At 43.5% G+C, this 15232-nt stretch overlaps 1 protein-coding gene across 2 annotated transcripts in view; it reads right to left on the bottom strand.

Moving 5' to 3' along the window:
* atrn (attractin) overlaps positions 1-15232 on the bottom strand; it is a 132305-nt gene that overhangs the window by 62853 nt on the left and 54220 nt on the right. For both annotated transcript variants that reach the window (XR_009233723.1, XM_058614705.1), the window contains exons 23-25: positions 14962-15040; positions 13497-13654; positions 4279-4340 (exon numbers count right to left, since the gene is read on the bottom strand). Coding sequence is in view for 1 of the 2 variants with exons in the window: in XM_058614705.1 (XP_058470688.1) it covers positions 4279-4340; positions 13497-13654; positions 14962-15040 (299 nt within the window). In the remaining variant the exon portion in view is untranslated. The remainder of the gene's footprint in view (positions 1-4278; positions 4341-13496; positions 13655-14961; positions 15041-15232) is intronic.

The raw sequence follows: 15232 nt of genomic DNA on the forward strand, positions 1-15232 counted from the left end.
CAGAGTCGACCCCTGCACGTATGAACGGTAGTGGCCACTAAAGAAAGGAAAAGAAGTTCCTGGATATTTTAATATTAGCTGTCGAGCAGCGCAGACAGAACTTTCTGGGACATCAGGCCTGGCTGAATATCGCAAGGTAAAGTCAGGATGATGTTTTTTTTCTTTTAAAAATAAAAGTGTAAACACCACAGAGGACGGATATGTGGTCACTGTTCTGCAGCGATGGTTTCTTCCTTTACTTTGATGCATCGCTCAGAACCAAAAAAAAACAGTGTGTCGTCTCAAACGCTGACAGTTTTATCACAGCTTCTCTAAACTTTCATCTTTTCCTGGGAATTCACTTCCGAGACGCTGAATCTACAAATCTCACTGCGACACACACACACACACACACACAGATCCGCACTCAGCTGAGAAGGACATTAAAGAGTTCTTATATAATGTGGTTGATTATATATTCAAGGGTCATTAATTCTCCAGGACGTGCACACAGATGTAGCCTCTGTAGGTTAAGTCCCACTTTCAACGTGCACCTTTGCAGAGTTTGTGCTGAACATTCACTTCAAAAAAGTAAAAAAAAAAACAGGATAAACTATTCAGAAAAGCATAAATATATATTTTTTTTTCTCTGCCTCTGAAGGAAAAGCACAAACGTTGGCCCGCGAGAAGAGATGATGTATGAAGTCAGAATTTAAAAATAAAAAAAACAGCCACAGCTGCAGTAATACTGCTGTGACAAATATGTCCCGGCATGAAAAGAAAGAAGCACAGTCGTATATTTCACGACGACTCTTTTAGCTTCATCCATCCAGAAGTTTGAACTTCTGCGGCCAAGAAACGTGTCAATCAGGTCAGCATCGCTTCAAAAGGCCCCCGTTTCTACGGCGACTGCCAACTCTGAGATTAAAGAACGCGACAGCTCGAGAGGAAGACAGAGAGAGAGAGAGAAATACAGTTTAAATGCATTTCAAAAGAGGTTTTTTTTTCGTTTTTGTTTTCCGGCCTGGAGGAAAACATTTAATTGGCTGAAGAGTTTTCCAGAAATGTTTGCTCGGTTGTAAACAGGTGAAGGAAAAAATGGTGTTAATTCAGCAGACGAGTGCTGGACGCGTGTCTGTTTATTCTGTTGTTTAATGCATTGTGGCTGGAGAAAGCATTTTGGGGAAGTCGGTGTATGTGTGTGTGTGTGTGTGTGTGCTGCAGATAACAGGATGGCACCGTCGTCTTCTGTCCCCACAGGGAACATGGCACAGTAAGAGAGAGAGAGAGAGAGAGCGGGTGAGATTAAGAGACGCCGAGAAGGTCGCGGCGAAGAGGAGCACACACTTTCCACGTTAATTAGCATCCCTCTCCCCCTCTCCTCTCCTCTCCTCCCCCGCAACACAAACAATGCGGCGCCTAAAGAGCCAGAAGCAAACAAGGACAAGGCCGCGAGCTCGCTAAGTTTAGGTCTCTCCTCTCATCTGAGCTGAATCAGTAGCAGGCGTCAAAAAAGAAAAAGAGACTGAGCCGAGGGATTAAGAGCCAGTCACAGAAATGAGGGGAAAGGAGGAAGGAAGGAAGAGAGGAGGCAGAGGAGGCAACGGAGGGAAACACAACAGCACAGATGAAAGAATGATACAGGCATGACGGGGGAGGGAGAGAGGGAATGAAGGGACTCGCTCTCTCTCTGTTCATAGGCTCCTGCGACGCCAGTCTGTTCAGTGTTGACAGGCAAATAAATGCTGACACACGTGGATACACACATGTATATTAACAGCACTGGGTAAGTGTGGTGGAAGGAGATACTGCAAAAGAGACTCCAGCCAGGAAATGCAGCCTCAGGTGGTTTTCACACCTAATAGTCTCCAGCGAAACGAACCGAACCTTTCGAACGCCGCGTTCCCCTCCTCGCCTGAGGCGGCGCTGCTGCATCGAGAGTGACCAAAGGAGAAGACGAGACAAACGCTCTCGCTCATCCAACTTCTGTTTCCGCCACATTACATGTGTTGGTTACATTTTAGCATTTAGCAGACACTTTTGTCCAAAGCGACTTACAGTAAGAACAGGACTAAGCTACAATCATAAGGAGACCCATGAAGCACTTTGTAGACTAGCATCAGTGATTTGAATTTGTTGCGGGTGGCTAATTGTAGCTTGTTTACCCACAATGCCCTGCGTTGCACTCCACTTGAAGCAAACCGAGAAGCTACGTTTTTAGGCGGGACCAGGGTTCACTTCTTTGATGCTGATCAGAGTCAGGAACCAAATCTGGGCAGATATATTTTCAGTAAGAGCATCTGTACCCGCCTTGTGTTGGTTATAGACTCCGGGGGCCAGCAGGGGGCGCACACAGCTCAGGCAGCACCTCATTTAACCACACTTCAAAAAACACCACTTTAATAACATCCAGGATTTACTCCGCTGAGGCTCAAACAGACCGTCACGGTCACCCGACAACAAACAGAGAATCCTTTCAATCGAGCCGATCAAATCTCTCCGCCTTTACATGACCGCCGGATCAATAGAAGCAGCAGGGTTTTTGGAACGGGGCCGATCCAGAGAGGGAGAGGCGGGGGGGAGGGGGGGGAGAAATCCTACAGTTCTCCCGTGAGCGGCAGACTCACACAAACAAACATGCGGGAGACTACAGAGGAATAAACACACACACACACACACAAATGCAGCCGAGCATGCAGTGGACACACTTGTGTATTTTCTGGTCGGGGCTTGTTTTTAAATCGATAACACATTACAGCGGTTCCTGAAGAAGTGAGAGGACTCATCTCTGTGTGTGTGTGCGTGTGTGTGTGTGTGTGTGCACTACAGTCGAGACACAAACGCTGATTCACCAACTTATATCACAGACGGACGAGTGTGTGCAGGCACGTTTTTACTCCCTCGTCGCTATCACACGCTGTCATCATCACCGCGATGATGACACCTGGCATCGAAATGCGACAGAGTCACTCGGCCATGTTGTCAAACAGAACGCTGATACCGGACCCATGGCGGTGGCGGCATGGGTCCGGTATCAGCGCCGCCGCCGCCGCCGCTCTTTCAAACGCTGCCAGTTTCTGCAGATGGCCACTCTGGTGCTCTAATTACGGGAATACAGTGGACACTGTGCCGTGCGCGTTATACTTGAGGGCGAAATCGGTGTTAAATAGCTCGATATTCTGACAGCTGTCACCGATCGAGAGAGCGTTTGCCCAGACAGATACGGGATCCGGGTCCCGTCCAATCAGGAGGCGTGTCTCTGGGCTCGTATCGCTAAAACGCAACAAAGCTGGGATCTGTAATGTGTCTGAAATACTTCCTTCTGTCCTGTACAGGTATAGAAATACAGGACGTGGTGTGTGAAACCTTTATTCTCTTCTATCGCTGCTAATTATGCCCGGAAATGAGTCAAATTCTCCCTTGAATCACACAGACGTAACTTTTTAAGTTAGGATTTATGGGTATACGTTTCATAAAATGAAGTTTTAATTCATTTACCGAACGTCTCTCGTTAACGCTTATTATTAAGGGCTTTCTTGTGATACTACCACCTTATAAAGTCCATACTAAGCAAAGCATATTGATAATTCATATACAACTTCAAGGTTATTGAGGGGAAACTCTTAGTTAATGGCTTACTGGTTGTACAATAAGGCCATGCAGAATAAGCCATTAATAAGTACTTAATAATGACCAATTAAGAGCCAATATGTTACTAATTTGCATGCTAATAAGCAACTAATTAATGGTGAGTGTTACTGGATTGGGGCATTCTGAATCGAACCCTAAAAGACGACGAAATCATTAGTTTCAGGTGATGATTTTGTAAATGATGGTCCCACTTAGCATCAAATAGACAAAAAAATGAGGTAAAGAGTGAGAAATGACTGATTATTTCACAACTATTGACAATTAACGAATGTTTTCTACCAAATTGAAGTAAACTTCAGCGCCTGCTTGATAGAAACAGGGCTCACGTGTTGATTCTGGACTCTGGACGACACAGATACAACAGGAACCAAAGGAAGCGAGTGGGTCTGTGTTCATGTGTGCATGACGTGAGTAAATAAAACAGACGTGTGTGTGTGTGTGCACTGTGCCGACAGCTAACCAGCTCCTACAGACCAGTGAGCCGCGGCGTTTGTTCACCGTGCACAGGCAGAGCCGAGGCTGCGGTGATCCATCACTGTGGTTCACACTGCGTCGCACGCGCAGAGGGCAAGTGCAGCCACTTAAACACCAACACGTGTGTGTGTGTGTGCGTGTGTGGAGTCAGAGAAGGGACAGAGCTCTGCTCACCTGAAGAATGTGACAAAGAACTGCACCAGGTCCATGAAGTTACTGTGCTGCGAGAAGGCGATCTGCACAGAGACAAAGACAGAAGGACAGGCGTTATTTTATTGACAGTTTATTGGCACGGAGAGACTGAAATGTTGTGCTCAGGTTTCCGCGGCGGCGACAGCGTGCAGTAAGGAGGAGGAGCTTGTCCTGTTGTGCTCACTGCAGGTCTGGAAGCAGCTCCTGACTTAAGCGAAGGAGTCTTGAAAAGTTGGAGCTGACGTTTTGTTCATTATTTGGGAGCTCAGTGAAAGCAGCTGCAAACTCAAGCTAGAGAGTTTCTTAATAAGGTTTCTGGGGTGAAACTAATAATAATAATATTGTTTTTCCTCCATTATCGATCAACATCTGCAGAAACGTGCCACTCGGGACAATCTCCCGAAAATGTGTGGACTTAAGTGAACGTCTAAAAACAGCTACCGACTCAAACTGAGGAGTTTTAAGGGGTTTCACTTCTAGTCTTTATTGATTATCCTGGTGAAAAGTTCTCTTAATAAATCAAGTAGTTGTTGATGAACTGTTAAGTGTCACAGAAGAGTAAAGAAACCACAACATATTCACATTTTCACCACAGGAAAAACACATTTCTAGCAAAAAATAGTCGACTATTCTGAAGTGCAGCGCATGAGAGCTAGTGGAGATAATGCAGAGTTGACAGTGTGTTGAGCTCAGAGCTCAGCAGCTTCCAGATGAAGTCCACTAACAGAAACACTTGCTGCTGCTGCTGCCACCTGGTGGTGACAGAGTGCCCCAAATTAGGTCGTCACAATGAGATTTCCTGACGCGTTCATTGATAAATCATTTGTCTCGTACGTCCTTTAATATATCATGAATAGTCACGGCGACTTTTTATAACCTCGTGAATAATCCAACGAGTTCCAACCGACAACCAGAACATGCCTCGCCTGCTTATCCGTGATCCAGAGGACATGCCTGACGCACACGCACACGCACACACACACACACACACACACACACACACACAATTCCTGCACATGTGGGCAGAAACATTCACAGTGCAATCATCACAAGAGCAATTGTGCTAACAAAATCCCGTCTTAATCAAGGTTGCCAGGGGTAACATTGGCGACGTCGCACCACGTTCTTTCACTCAAAGCCACGACCCCACACACACACACACACAACAGTTATACAATCATATATACACACACACACATTCACACAGGCAATATTTCTGCAACAACTCAACACTGCCTCTGTCTGGCAGCACAGGGGAACTGCGTCTCCTGCCCAGAGAGCAGAATTCCCCTCACACTCGCTTCTCTGCGAGGTGACACCTTAGACCAGAACTCATCACTGCTCCTGCTTATTATTCCTCAGCAACACGGGGATTTGCATACAATTCTACAGGCACAAAAAAAAAGGAGAAGAAGAAGAACGAGGAGGAGGAGGAGGAGGAGGAACAGGCGGCAGGGAGACAAAAGCCAGAAAAACCCAGCTGTGTGCAAGTCGGATTAGACTATGAATACTTAATATGTGATCAAGAAATACAATATATGCATGAGGGAGAAAACGGTGGGTCAGAATCAGAGTGACTATAAATCTGCGGTGACTTTATACAAGAACAACACGGGGGCCAAAGACATTTCAGCCTCCGCGGTGTGGCGGCGGCGGCGGCGGCGGAGGGAGCGGTGTTCTGTGAACGGCCCGGGGTCTAATTTACTCGCGTAGCCAGCGCCATCTGGCTCACTAATGTGCTGCTGTTGATTACTGTTGAGCGTTCGAATCCTCGGCGCGATCGTTTGGCTGCAGTCTGGTGAACAATGAAGAGAGGAGTTCAGGGTGCCAGACAGTACACACTCTGAGAGGGGAAAAACTCGGAGGGAATTCATCACTGGAGTCAGTCACAGTGGTCGGGGGGGGGGGGTTATGGCACCAACGCTGCCAAGATGAGGTGTTTGATGTCAGGGAGGGCGAGAAAGATGTCACTCGTGACAGTGAAGCATCTTTTTCTTGTGTTACTGTGTTACGTGGCTCTCATTCATTGACTTGAATGTCTTTAATGTGAATATTTGATATATTTTCATGTTTCTTTGCTCAAAAACAAATCATTAAACCTGAGTTATTTCAGGTCTGTGGGCAAAACAAGGCTTGGTTTTTTCAAAGTTCGACATTTTCTGACGCAAAACAAACATTTCCATTTAAAAACAGACTTAAAATGTCAGTTTTTGCCATTTATGGATTGTTTTTGTGACAAAAATTAGTTTTTTTTTAATTCTGAATTTTATATCTTTCATATCAAAACAAGCACTTTGTTTTGAAATTCTGTGAAATACCGTCACTGCAATATCACAATGGAATTTTGTGATATTTTAATCTCATGTCGCTTGAGACCCCTGAGCGAATGGATTAAATGATCTTTATTCCATTTTTTATTTTTTTGTCTTAAACGAGTCATAGTGATGTTAAAACTAAAGGCAAAATGAAATTTTAGTTTTTTTAAAAAAAGACATATTCTGCATATTTTGATTGATCCCTTTTACGTTTAGCTTTTTAGCCGTACAGATTGGACCAAGATGTGCCTCGTGTTTTATCTACATTTATGTTTTAATCTTATTTATTAAGGTAAGCGTAAATAAAACAAGATCATATAACCTTTTATGACTCCCTCAACGAGGACATTTACAGCGTCACAGCAGGAAAGATGGTCAAGGTAAAGGCATCTATGAATAAACAGTTTAAAATAAACGATCGAGATAATAAAATAAGAGAATTTTATGGTTTATTGTTAATTATTTTGGGGGGGGGGGATCTGGATGCAGGTGTTAACACTAGGGCTGAACGATTGTAAAAAAAAAAACATTTTATTGTGAATATTTTTTTTGACATTTTTACATCATTATTCCAATTTTTTATTAAAAAATCATAATAAAACGATGATATTTGTGCAGATCTGTGATGCTCTCTTCACTCTGTGGAATAACCCGTGTATAGATCAAGACAATAATTCATCTAAAATTAGATTTTGACGCACATTTAATTCAAATAAGTGTACGGACATAAACATAATGCATAATATGTGATAAAATGTTGTCTTGAGAGGCAGTTTTTGATTTCCCAGAGTCTGTTTAGTGATGATATTTAATTTTCGCCGTTATCTATTCTAAACTGGACACCAAAACAATAATAATAGAGACGTTTTTTGCCTACACTGAAGCTTTTATGCTTGAATTTGTCAGAAAAACAACGTGACAATCGTGTGTTTGAGCCACGCCGACATAAAACAGAGGAAAATTGGACACCGTTATCACGTTCCAGAAGTGGTGAATCAGCATTTATGCTCAATTAATGACTCAGCGACTCAGCAGTTTGCCCCGACGGATCAATACATCTGCTCATTACCTTGGCCGTGTTCTCTGGAGAGCGCCGGCATCGCGGCAGAGGCCGCTTTAAGATAAAACTGTGAGACATTAACGGCAGGAAACAGGGGTAAAACAGCACGTCCTTGATCAAGAGTGATCTTTTTGAAATATATTTCCATCTGGAATCACAATTAAGAGACGTTTGTGCGGAGTATTTGTGCCTTTCCTTTACTCATGAATGCAACCGCGAGCTAAAAATGAAAAAAACATTAAAGACAAGCTGCCGCTGATTCAAAGTTTGAATGGCACAGACTCTTTTTTTTTTAAGTGGAAATGACGACAAGAACCTTTTCATACTGAAAAGTAGGGTCGTTTGTGACAAAGCAACGTCCTTTTCTGAGTTTTAACAGCCATAACAACAGCCCCCGCCCCCTTTTGAGGACAATGCCCAGATATGAGGGAAGAGAAATGATGGTCACTTTAGACCTTGTTGTTCTCATGGAAACAGAACTTTGCCCCCAATAGGATATTTTTTATGTGCTACTTACGATAAAAAAATCCATTCAGTAGAAGAATTAAAAAAGCACAGATACAGCGGTTTGAACGTCTGACTGACAATATGAAGTCCTGTAAAAAAAAAGTTTTTTCAAAGAAGTTTGAAATCATTCTATAAAGGTTTTTATCATTTCAAATGTAAGCTGACAGAATTTATTCACACATTGTCAACATGAAGACAATGAAATCCAAGCAGGTGGAGGAAAATAAACAAAACAAAAACAGCACACACTACAGTTTCAGTGAGGTTCTCTCAACAGTTTTTCTTTTTAATTTAATAATAATTTTAAAAAAGTGGAGTAGTTGCTTTAGGGTTTCATATATAAATGTTCCGTAAGACGACAAATACTGCAAGTGAACCTGTCTGTGATCAGTTACACTGATGCAGAAAAGGACCACATATCTGTTACTGCTGCTACAGCACTGTTACTGCTGCTGATACAGCACTGTTACTGCTGCTGATACAGTAACTTACTGCTGCTGCTACAGCACTGTTACTGCTGCTGCTGCTGCTACAGCACTGTTACTGCTGCTGATACAGTAACTGTTACTGCTGCTACAGCAACTGTTACTGCTGCTGCTGCTACAACACTGTTACTGCTGCTGCTACAGCACTGTTACTGCTGCTGATAAAGTAACTGTTACTGCTGCTGATAAAGTAACTGTTACTGCTGCTGCTACAGCACTGTTACTGCTGCTGCTGCTACAGCACTGTTACTGCTGCTGCTGCTACAGCACTGTTACTGCTGCTGCTGCTACAGCACTGTTACTGCTGCTGATACAGTAACTGTTACTGCTGCTGATACAGTAACTGTTACTGCTGCTACAGCAACTGTTACTGCTGCCACTCTAGCTACTACTACTGCAGCTACTACTACTCAGTTTGAACTACTATGACTATTGCTACAGCTGCTACTACTACTATTACGACTGCTGCTACAGCTACTACCACTACTACTACTGATGCTGCTACTACTACTACAACGACTGCTGCTGCTGCTGCTACAGGTATTACTGCTGCTGCTGCTGCTCTACAGCAAGACTTTAAATCAGAGTCACTTCTAATCTCCATCGTATCATGACATGTTGAGTGCAGCAGTGAACAGGAGATCACAGCTCTTTAATGTAATTAAGCTGGGATTTGCGCTTCATTACAAACATCATTAAATTCAGATCTTTGCTTCATCAAGGAAGAGGAAGTGAAAGAAGGAGAAGAAGAAGAAGAAAGGAGGAGAACTCCATGTCGGCTAATCTCGGCACAGTGGATTCTGCTTTGATGATCAGATCTGCTCGACTGTGATGAAGTCATCACGTCGCTCACTCTGATTATAGGACAAGAGTTTTTTCTGCTTCTTTTTTTCTTTTTAACAAAAGTTCTCTAAGAACCTAAAAAGTTACTTTTGCTCCGAGTACATTTTAAACAAGCTACCTTTTTTTTTTTTACTTTAACTTGAGTACTTTTACTTAAGTACTTACTTAGGTTATAAAAATCGCGGTACTTGTACTACTTTTTTCTTGTAGTGTATTAAATGTCCAGATATATGTCGCACACTGGACCTTTAATGATGCAACCGAGTGGAGTTGAAAATGTTGTGTACGTTGTTTTCTGACGCAAACGACCACGTGACGGAAAAAACAGAAGCAACCTTGAAGTTGGTGTTTCAGGGAGAGAGCGGGAGGGAGAGGGAGAGAGGGAGAGTGTAGCTTGGTCACAGCTCACTCTGAATGCAGCATGTGTTTCAACTTAACATTCCACTTTGCTCTTGCTCTTTCTCGACTGCTGTTTATGAACCTTCCAACACTCCGATCTCTGCCAACATTGAAGGATTAACCGCCTACCATCACACACTAGCGCACACACAGACTCACACGTCCCCGATGACACACTGCTGACAGCTGGTAGAGTGAAAAAAAAGGCAGCTCAAGAAATATGATAAACAGGGAAAAAAAAAAACATGATTCAAGAAGACGTGGCAGGAAAAGAAAGACAAAACAAGGGGGAAATGTTACCTCGCTGAAGAAGGTAAAACTCCATGAGTGCAGACCCGGCGTGTTTCACTCTTAAACGCGGGGGCTTGATCTTCTACATGATCCCACCCAGAAATGTAAGAGGTGAAGTGGGAGCAGAGAGGAGCAGCCGCGCTCCGCTCAACTCTAACCCCACCACCGACCGACCGACCGACCGACCGACCGACCGACCGACCTCTGGAGGCTGAAAGCAGCTGGAGCTGCGGAGCTGAGGAAACTTAAAGAGCCTTCACGGAGCAGGATGTGGAAGAGGAGAGGCAGGATTCCTCAGCCCCTGCAGGAGGAGGGCAGAGGGGGGGGAGGAAGGAGCGGCTCCGCACAGGGCGACGAGTCCAACTCACGACCAGGGGCTGAGCGGTGAGGCACAAATGTGGGCGAGAATGCGCGGAAGCCAGGTTCCAAAAGGGCCGAGAAACAGCGGCAGTGCAACGGTTTTCTACATCAGACTGAGTTTTAGTGATCAACTCTATATCGTCACGTCACAAAGACAAAAAAAACTAAGAGAAAACAAGGATTTTGCTTAAAAAGCAAACTAAATGACTGAAGCTCTGGCGGAAATGCAGCTTTGTGAAAGCATATCAAGTGTCGGCCTACATAAGACTACTGTGTTCTATTCCCTTAAATCCCTTAACTGCTGCGACATGTGAATTTCAATAAAGTCTAATCTAATCTAATCTGAGGACATGGTTCTCAAACTGTGGTACATGTATAACCAGTGGTACTCAAGCTTCCTCTGGTGGTAAAATCAGAAATCTCTCGCTCCATCTTAATCTAATTCCTCTATACCAGTGTGTGACGTATGTGTGAGGAAGAGGAGGAGGAGGATGAGAGAAATTATCTTATTAACTCCTGTGAAAAGTCTGACTTTGCTGAACTTGCACTTAATGGTGTCACTTCAAGAGCGAAGTATGAAGTGAGCTACAAATTCCACCACCTATCGACTACGCAGCTGCACGTAAACATTACTAAGGTTGAAGGTCACTGCCTACGCTGCAAAGAAACCTAAAGACTGCCATGCAAACTACCTCACTGTTTTAGGCCTAATCCACACGGAAGCAGAACTTTCCCCACATGACACGTCGTACAGATGCCAGGCCTGTGTGTGGCGCTGTAACCCTGCCACAGAAATACGCCAAAAATACCCCTTTTGGGACTCCCAAGCCCCCGATACGACACAATAGCTCCTAAAATGGAGCCATTTCAGTTTGAAAACTGCTCACTGTCGAGGAGAGATTAGCCCTCAGCTCCTCTTTTCTGTCTGTGCTCATCTGGTGGGAGGGGCTCAGAGCAAAAATCCATCCTAAACATTTGCCACTTAATGACATGGAGATGAAACTCTATCAAGCACTTTTTCGAGCAATCCCGCTCTAATAAGAACATAAACTATGCTAAAAGCCCGACGCAGTCGAGCGGAACTTAATGATAAACTGTCCTGGATATTCACTGCTGCTGTTCAGAGTCGCTGCTGCTGCTGCTCACATTTAAAAAAACGACAGTGTCTTTGTGCACTTTGAATAAAAACACCCATGTAACGACGACGACTCTTAAAACGCCAAAAATGCAAACGTGGGCAGTAAAATGTGGCGGGGGAGGAGCTTGCAGTCGGCGTTGATGTGGCTCCGTGGCAGAAGCTGTGAATAAGAGTCTGTCTCTGCTCGTCAGGCTGCCAGCTGTGTGTGTGTGTGTGTGTGTGTGTTTATTCTGCCGAGATACAATCGCCGCTTCGCTGCACCCGGTGAACCACGGCCACGGTGGAGGGAAAAGTGTCCGTCAACAGTGCTGCTGCTGTACGCCGGCAGCAGAGTTGTGCTTACATAACGAATTAGGGTCAAGCAGAAGCGTTTCCAGTCGACTCGTCTCAGTCTGTCGATTCACCGCGTGCATCTCACCCCGTTTAAAGTTAAAGCCGCAGTACGCAACTCGAAGTGAATCTCTGATTTTTCTCCGTTTGCTGCGTCTTTCATGTCAAACCTGATTCTCTAGACTCGAACTGAGGGAGCATTTGTGTGTATACAGCAGCCACAAGAAGCATTCATCCAGTGTTTGAGCAGTAGAGACTTCTGCAACTTTAAAATCGTCTCTTCTCCATGGCCTCCGACTCCGCTATTCTCACGTCTGAATTTATTCCGGTTGTCTTTATATGAATTTCATTTCCCCCCCCGTGTGAGCTTTGATGTCTTTCTTGTTTCTGTCTTTGACATAAAAGAAAAGGCTTCCTGTTGCTGCCAGATACATTTACAATTATTAATTTTAACAGATTTGTAGATTTCAGGTGACGTGAACAACAAACATATTTATTTATGATTGACTTCTAGCCTCCAAAATGTCAAAATTCACCTTGGGTAGTTGTAACCAAAGCTTGCATTATCATTTTTCTGTGCCCTCTCTCTCTCTGAATATGTTGCTTACCGCAGCTTTAATTCATGCTACACTTTCTGTTGTTATGTTTCCTTTTGAAACGACAACACAAACTATTTGTTGAAGTGTATGAGGAAGATAATTCCTCCCTTTTTTTGTTCATCTAATGGGGAATCATTTCGACTTTCAATCATTTTTTCCAGCATCCACAGGAACGTTTTTAGCATTTCATTTTTCTTCTGGTATTGAATAAATGTTAATCCCTTGTTTCCACAGCTGAATATAAATCTATACATTTGGCATCATCAAAGGAAACGTGTTATTTTTTTTTATAGCTGTGCGGCTTAAAAGCCAACAATTAACAAGTGCTGAAATTATTTTTTATTTATTTACTTACAAACACATAATGTAAAATAATGTAAAGAATGATTATGATTGGGATGTAGCGAAGGAAAGGTGTGAAACCTGTGAGGGCTTATATAAGGAAGCATAAGTCAAAGAGCACATTGTTGCAATCAAGGACAAAAAATATAAAATGGCGACAAGAATAAGTAGAAGAACGATTAATGTTAGACAATAAAGATAATAGAGAAGGCTGCGACAATAGATGACTTATTAACCTTTTTAAATGATATTAATAACATTTAGTGGTTATAAAGAAGGCAGCGTGGAGAGCGGCAGAATGCTTGCCCATGCAATATTGCAAAAGGAAAGAAAAGGATATATTAAAGTATAATAGAGTGATATAAGAATCTTTATGGGTCTTATCCTGCTGGTGACTTTGTTACAAATAAACGATAAATGTTTTTTTTTTCATCGTTGTAGCCACCTAAAAGCAAGGATCATCATAACACAATCGCTCACTGATTTGATGACTTTTTTTGTTTTGTTTTGTTTTTTTTATGCGAGGCTTACCTGAATCTTGATCGGCCATGTGAAGTTGCTGACGTAGACGAAGAACGTGATGTTGGGGCTGTTGCGGAAGTCAAAGTTCTCGTTGGAGAAGCTGTCTTTGAACTCTTTGATGTTGCTGCGCGAGACGATGGGGATCTCCTCGCCGGTCTGAGTTCCAGCTGCAGGACAGAAGAGAGAGAGAGAGGGGTGGAGACGGAGAGAAAACGTTGAATTAGCGAGTAGAATGTGAGAAAGCAGATCAACAAATGTCTGTCATATTCAAACCATAGTCGAATAATAATCATACTAATCTGCACACAATGTAACTCTGTAAAACTGTAATCAAGCTCCACACGGCTCTCCGTGTTTCTCAGAATAGCAGTGTTAAGATCTCGCTTCGCCTCGCTGCACAAAGGAAGCGATTTATTCTAAGTGAAAACAGAAAAAGGCAACGGCAACACCGAGCTTGTGAAGTGAGAGTCTTCAGGAGTGAACTGACTACATGCACTTCCTGGTTTTCAGTTAAGCTGTCAGCAAACGATGCAGAGGTGTCCTACAGTCGCCGTCTGCAGAGGTTCAGGCCATGGTGAATTCTTCGGGGTTCCTGAAGAGAGAACGCCCCGTGACCTCGGATGTTTGACCCGGGAACTCTGAGCAACCTCACATTCCCCAAGATAGCTTCCACGATACAAGCACTACTTCTTTTACTGTTCATGCTTAAAGCATGTAGAGCTATGTTTCTGACTTCTGACTTCACCCCCAGCTCTGACTTCAGAGTTCTAATGTAAACGGCAGAAAGCGTAACTACAAAAAGTGGAAAGTTTTAATCACTAATGTCACCTTAAAAAGTCCAAGTTTCCCCTTTTAACGACAACTGGCCAGAAATCAGGGAGTCAGTCTGGCTTATATTTTAGCCGTAAAGTCGTAAGTGACACTCTGTGCCTATGGTGAACTCTACTGCCCTGTATACACACAGATGCTCCCTCAGTCAGGTCTGATAGTTTTGCTTTTCCATCAGTGATAGTACCTGATACATGGTGCTTTTTTTTTTTTTAGTACCTGCTCTGACGACGTTCCAAGTGAGCTGAGCCGATACTAAAATGTGACATCGACAGACTGCCGGACACTGATTGGTCAGAGAGTCACCGGAAGAGTCGTGAACGCGACGTCCGACACAAGAATCAAAACAAACAATGCCGAACTGTAGATCAGCTTAAAAAAAACTTAAAAATCCCTGAAAACGTGCGTTAAGCTCAAAGATTTAGTAAAGAAAATGTCTAAAATCTCAACATTTAACAGAGGAGTCTGGTGTATTTATCGTGAGCCGAATCACGTCCACGTTCAGTGACATTTAAGTTCAGTGCAGGAAGTACTGAACGATTCTGTGAACAAATCTTTTTTTAATCAACTGATTCTAATGAGTCAGTTAAGTCAGTAGTTTGTGTGTTTTTTGTCGCGTAGAAAACAACGCCACGCTGAGACTCACCAGTGAAGCTCGTGGCCCACGTTATGTTCAGGTTGAAGTTCTTTGAGGCGTTTATGAACATGTCAAGATCCCGATTTGGCTGAAGGGGAAAAAAACAGAAAACAGAAATATTAACACTATTGACATTTAAAGCTCTGTGGTGTTTTTTTGACCAACTTCCTGTCCGTTGCTGCATTAGAATTCCCTTCCCTGCTTCCGGCTGTACCTCAAAAAAAAACAATTTATGCACGGACCAAACGCCTAGCCCCGCCTCCTTGTGGAGTTCTGGCTC

The sequence above is a fragment of the Solea solea genome, chromosome 18, assembly GCF_958295425.1.
Source record: "Solea solea chromosome 18, fSolSol10.1, whole genome shotgun sequence".
In the NCBI taxonomy this organism is placed as follows: Eukaryota; Metazoa; Chordata; class Actinopteri; order Pleuronectiformes; family Soleidae; genus Solea; species Solea solea.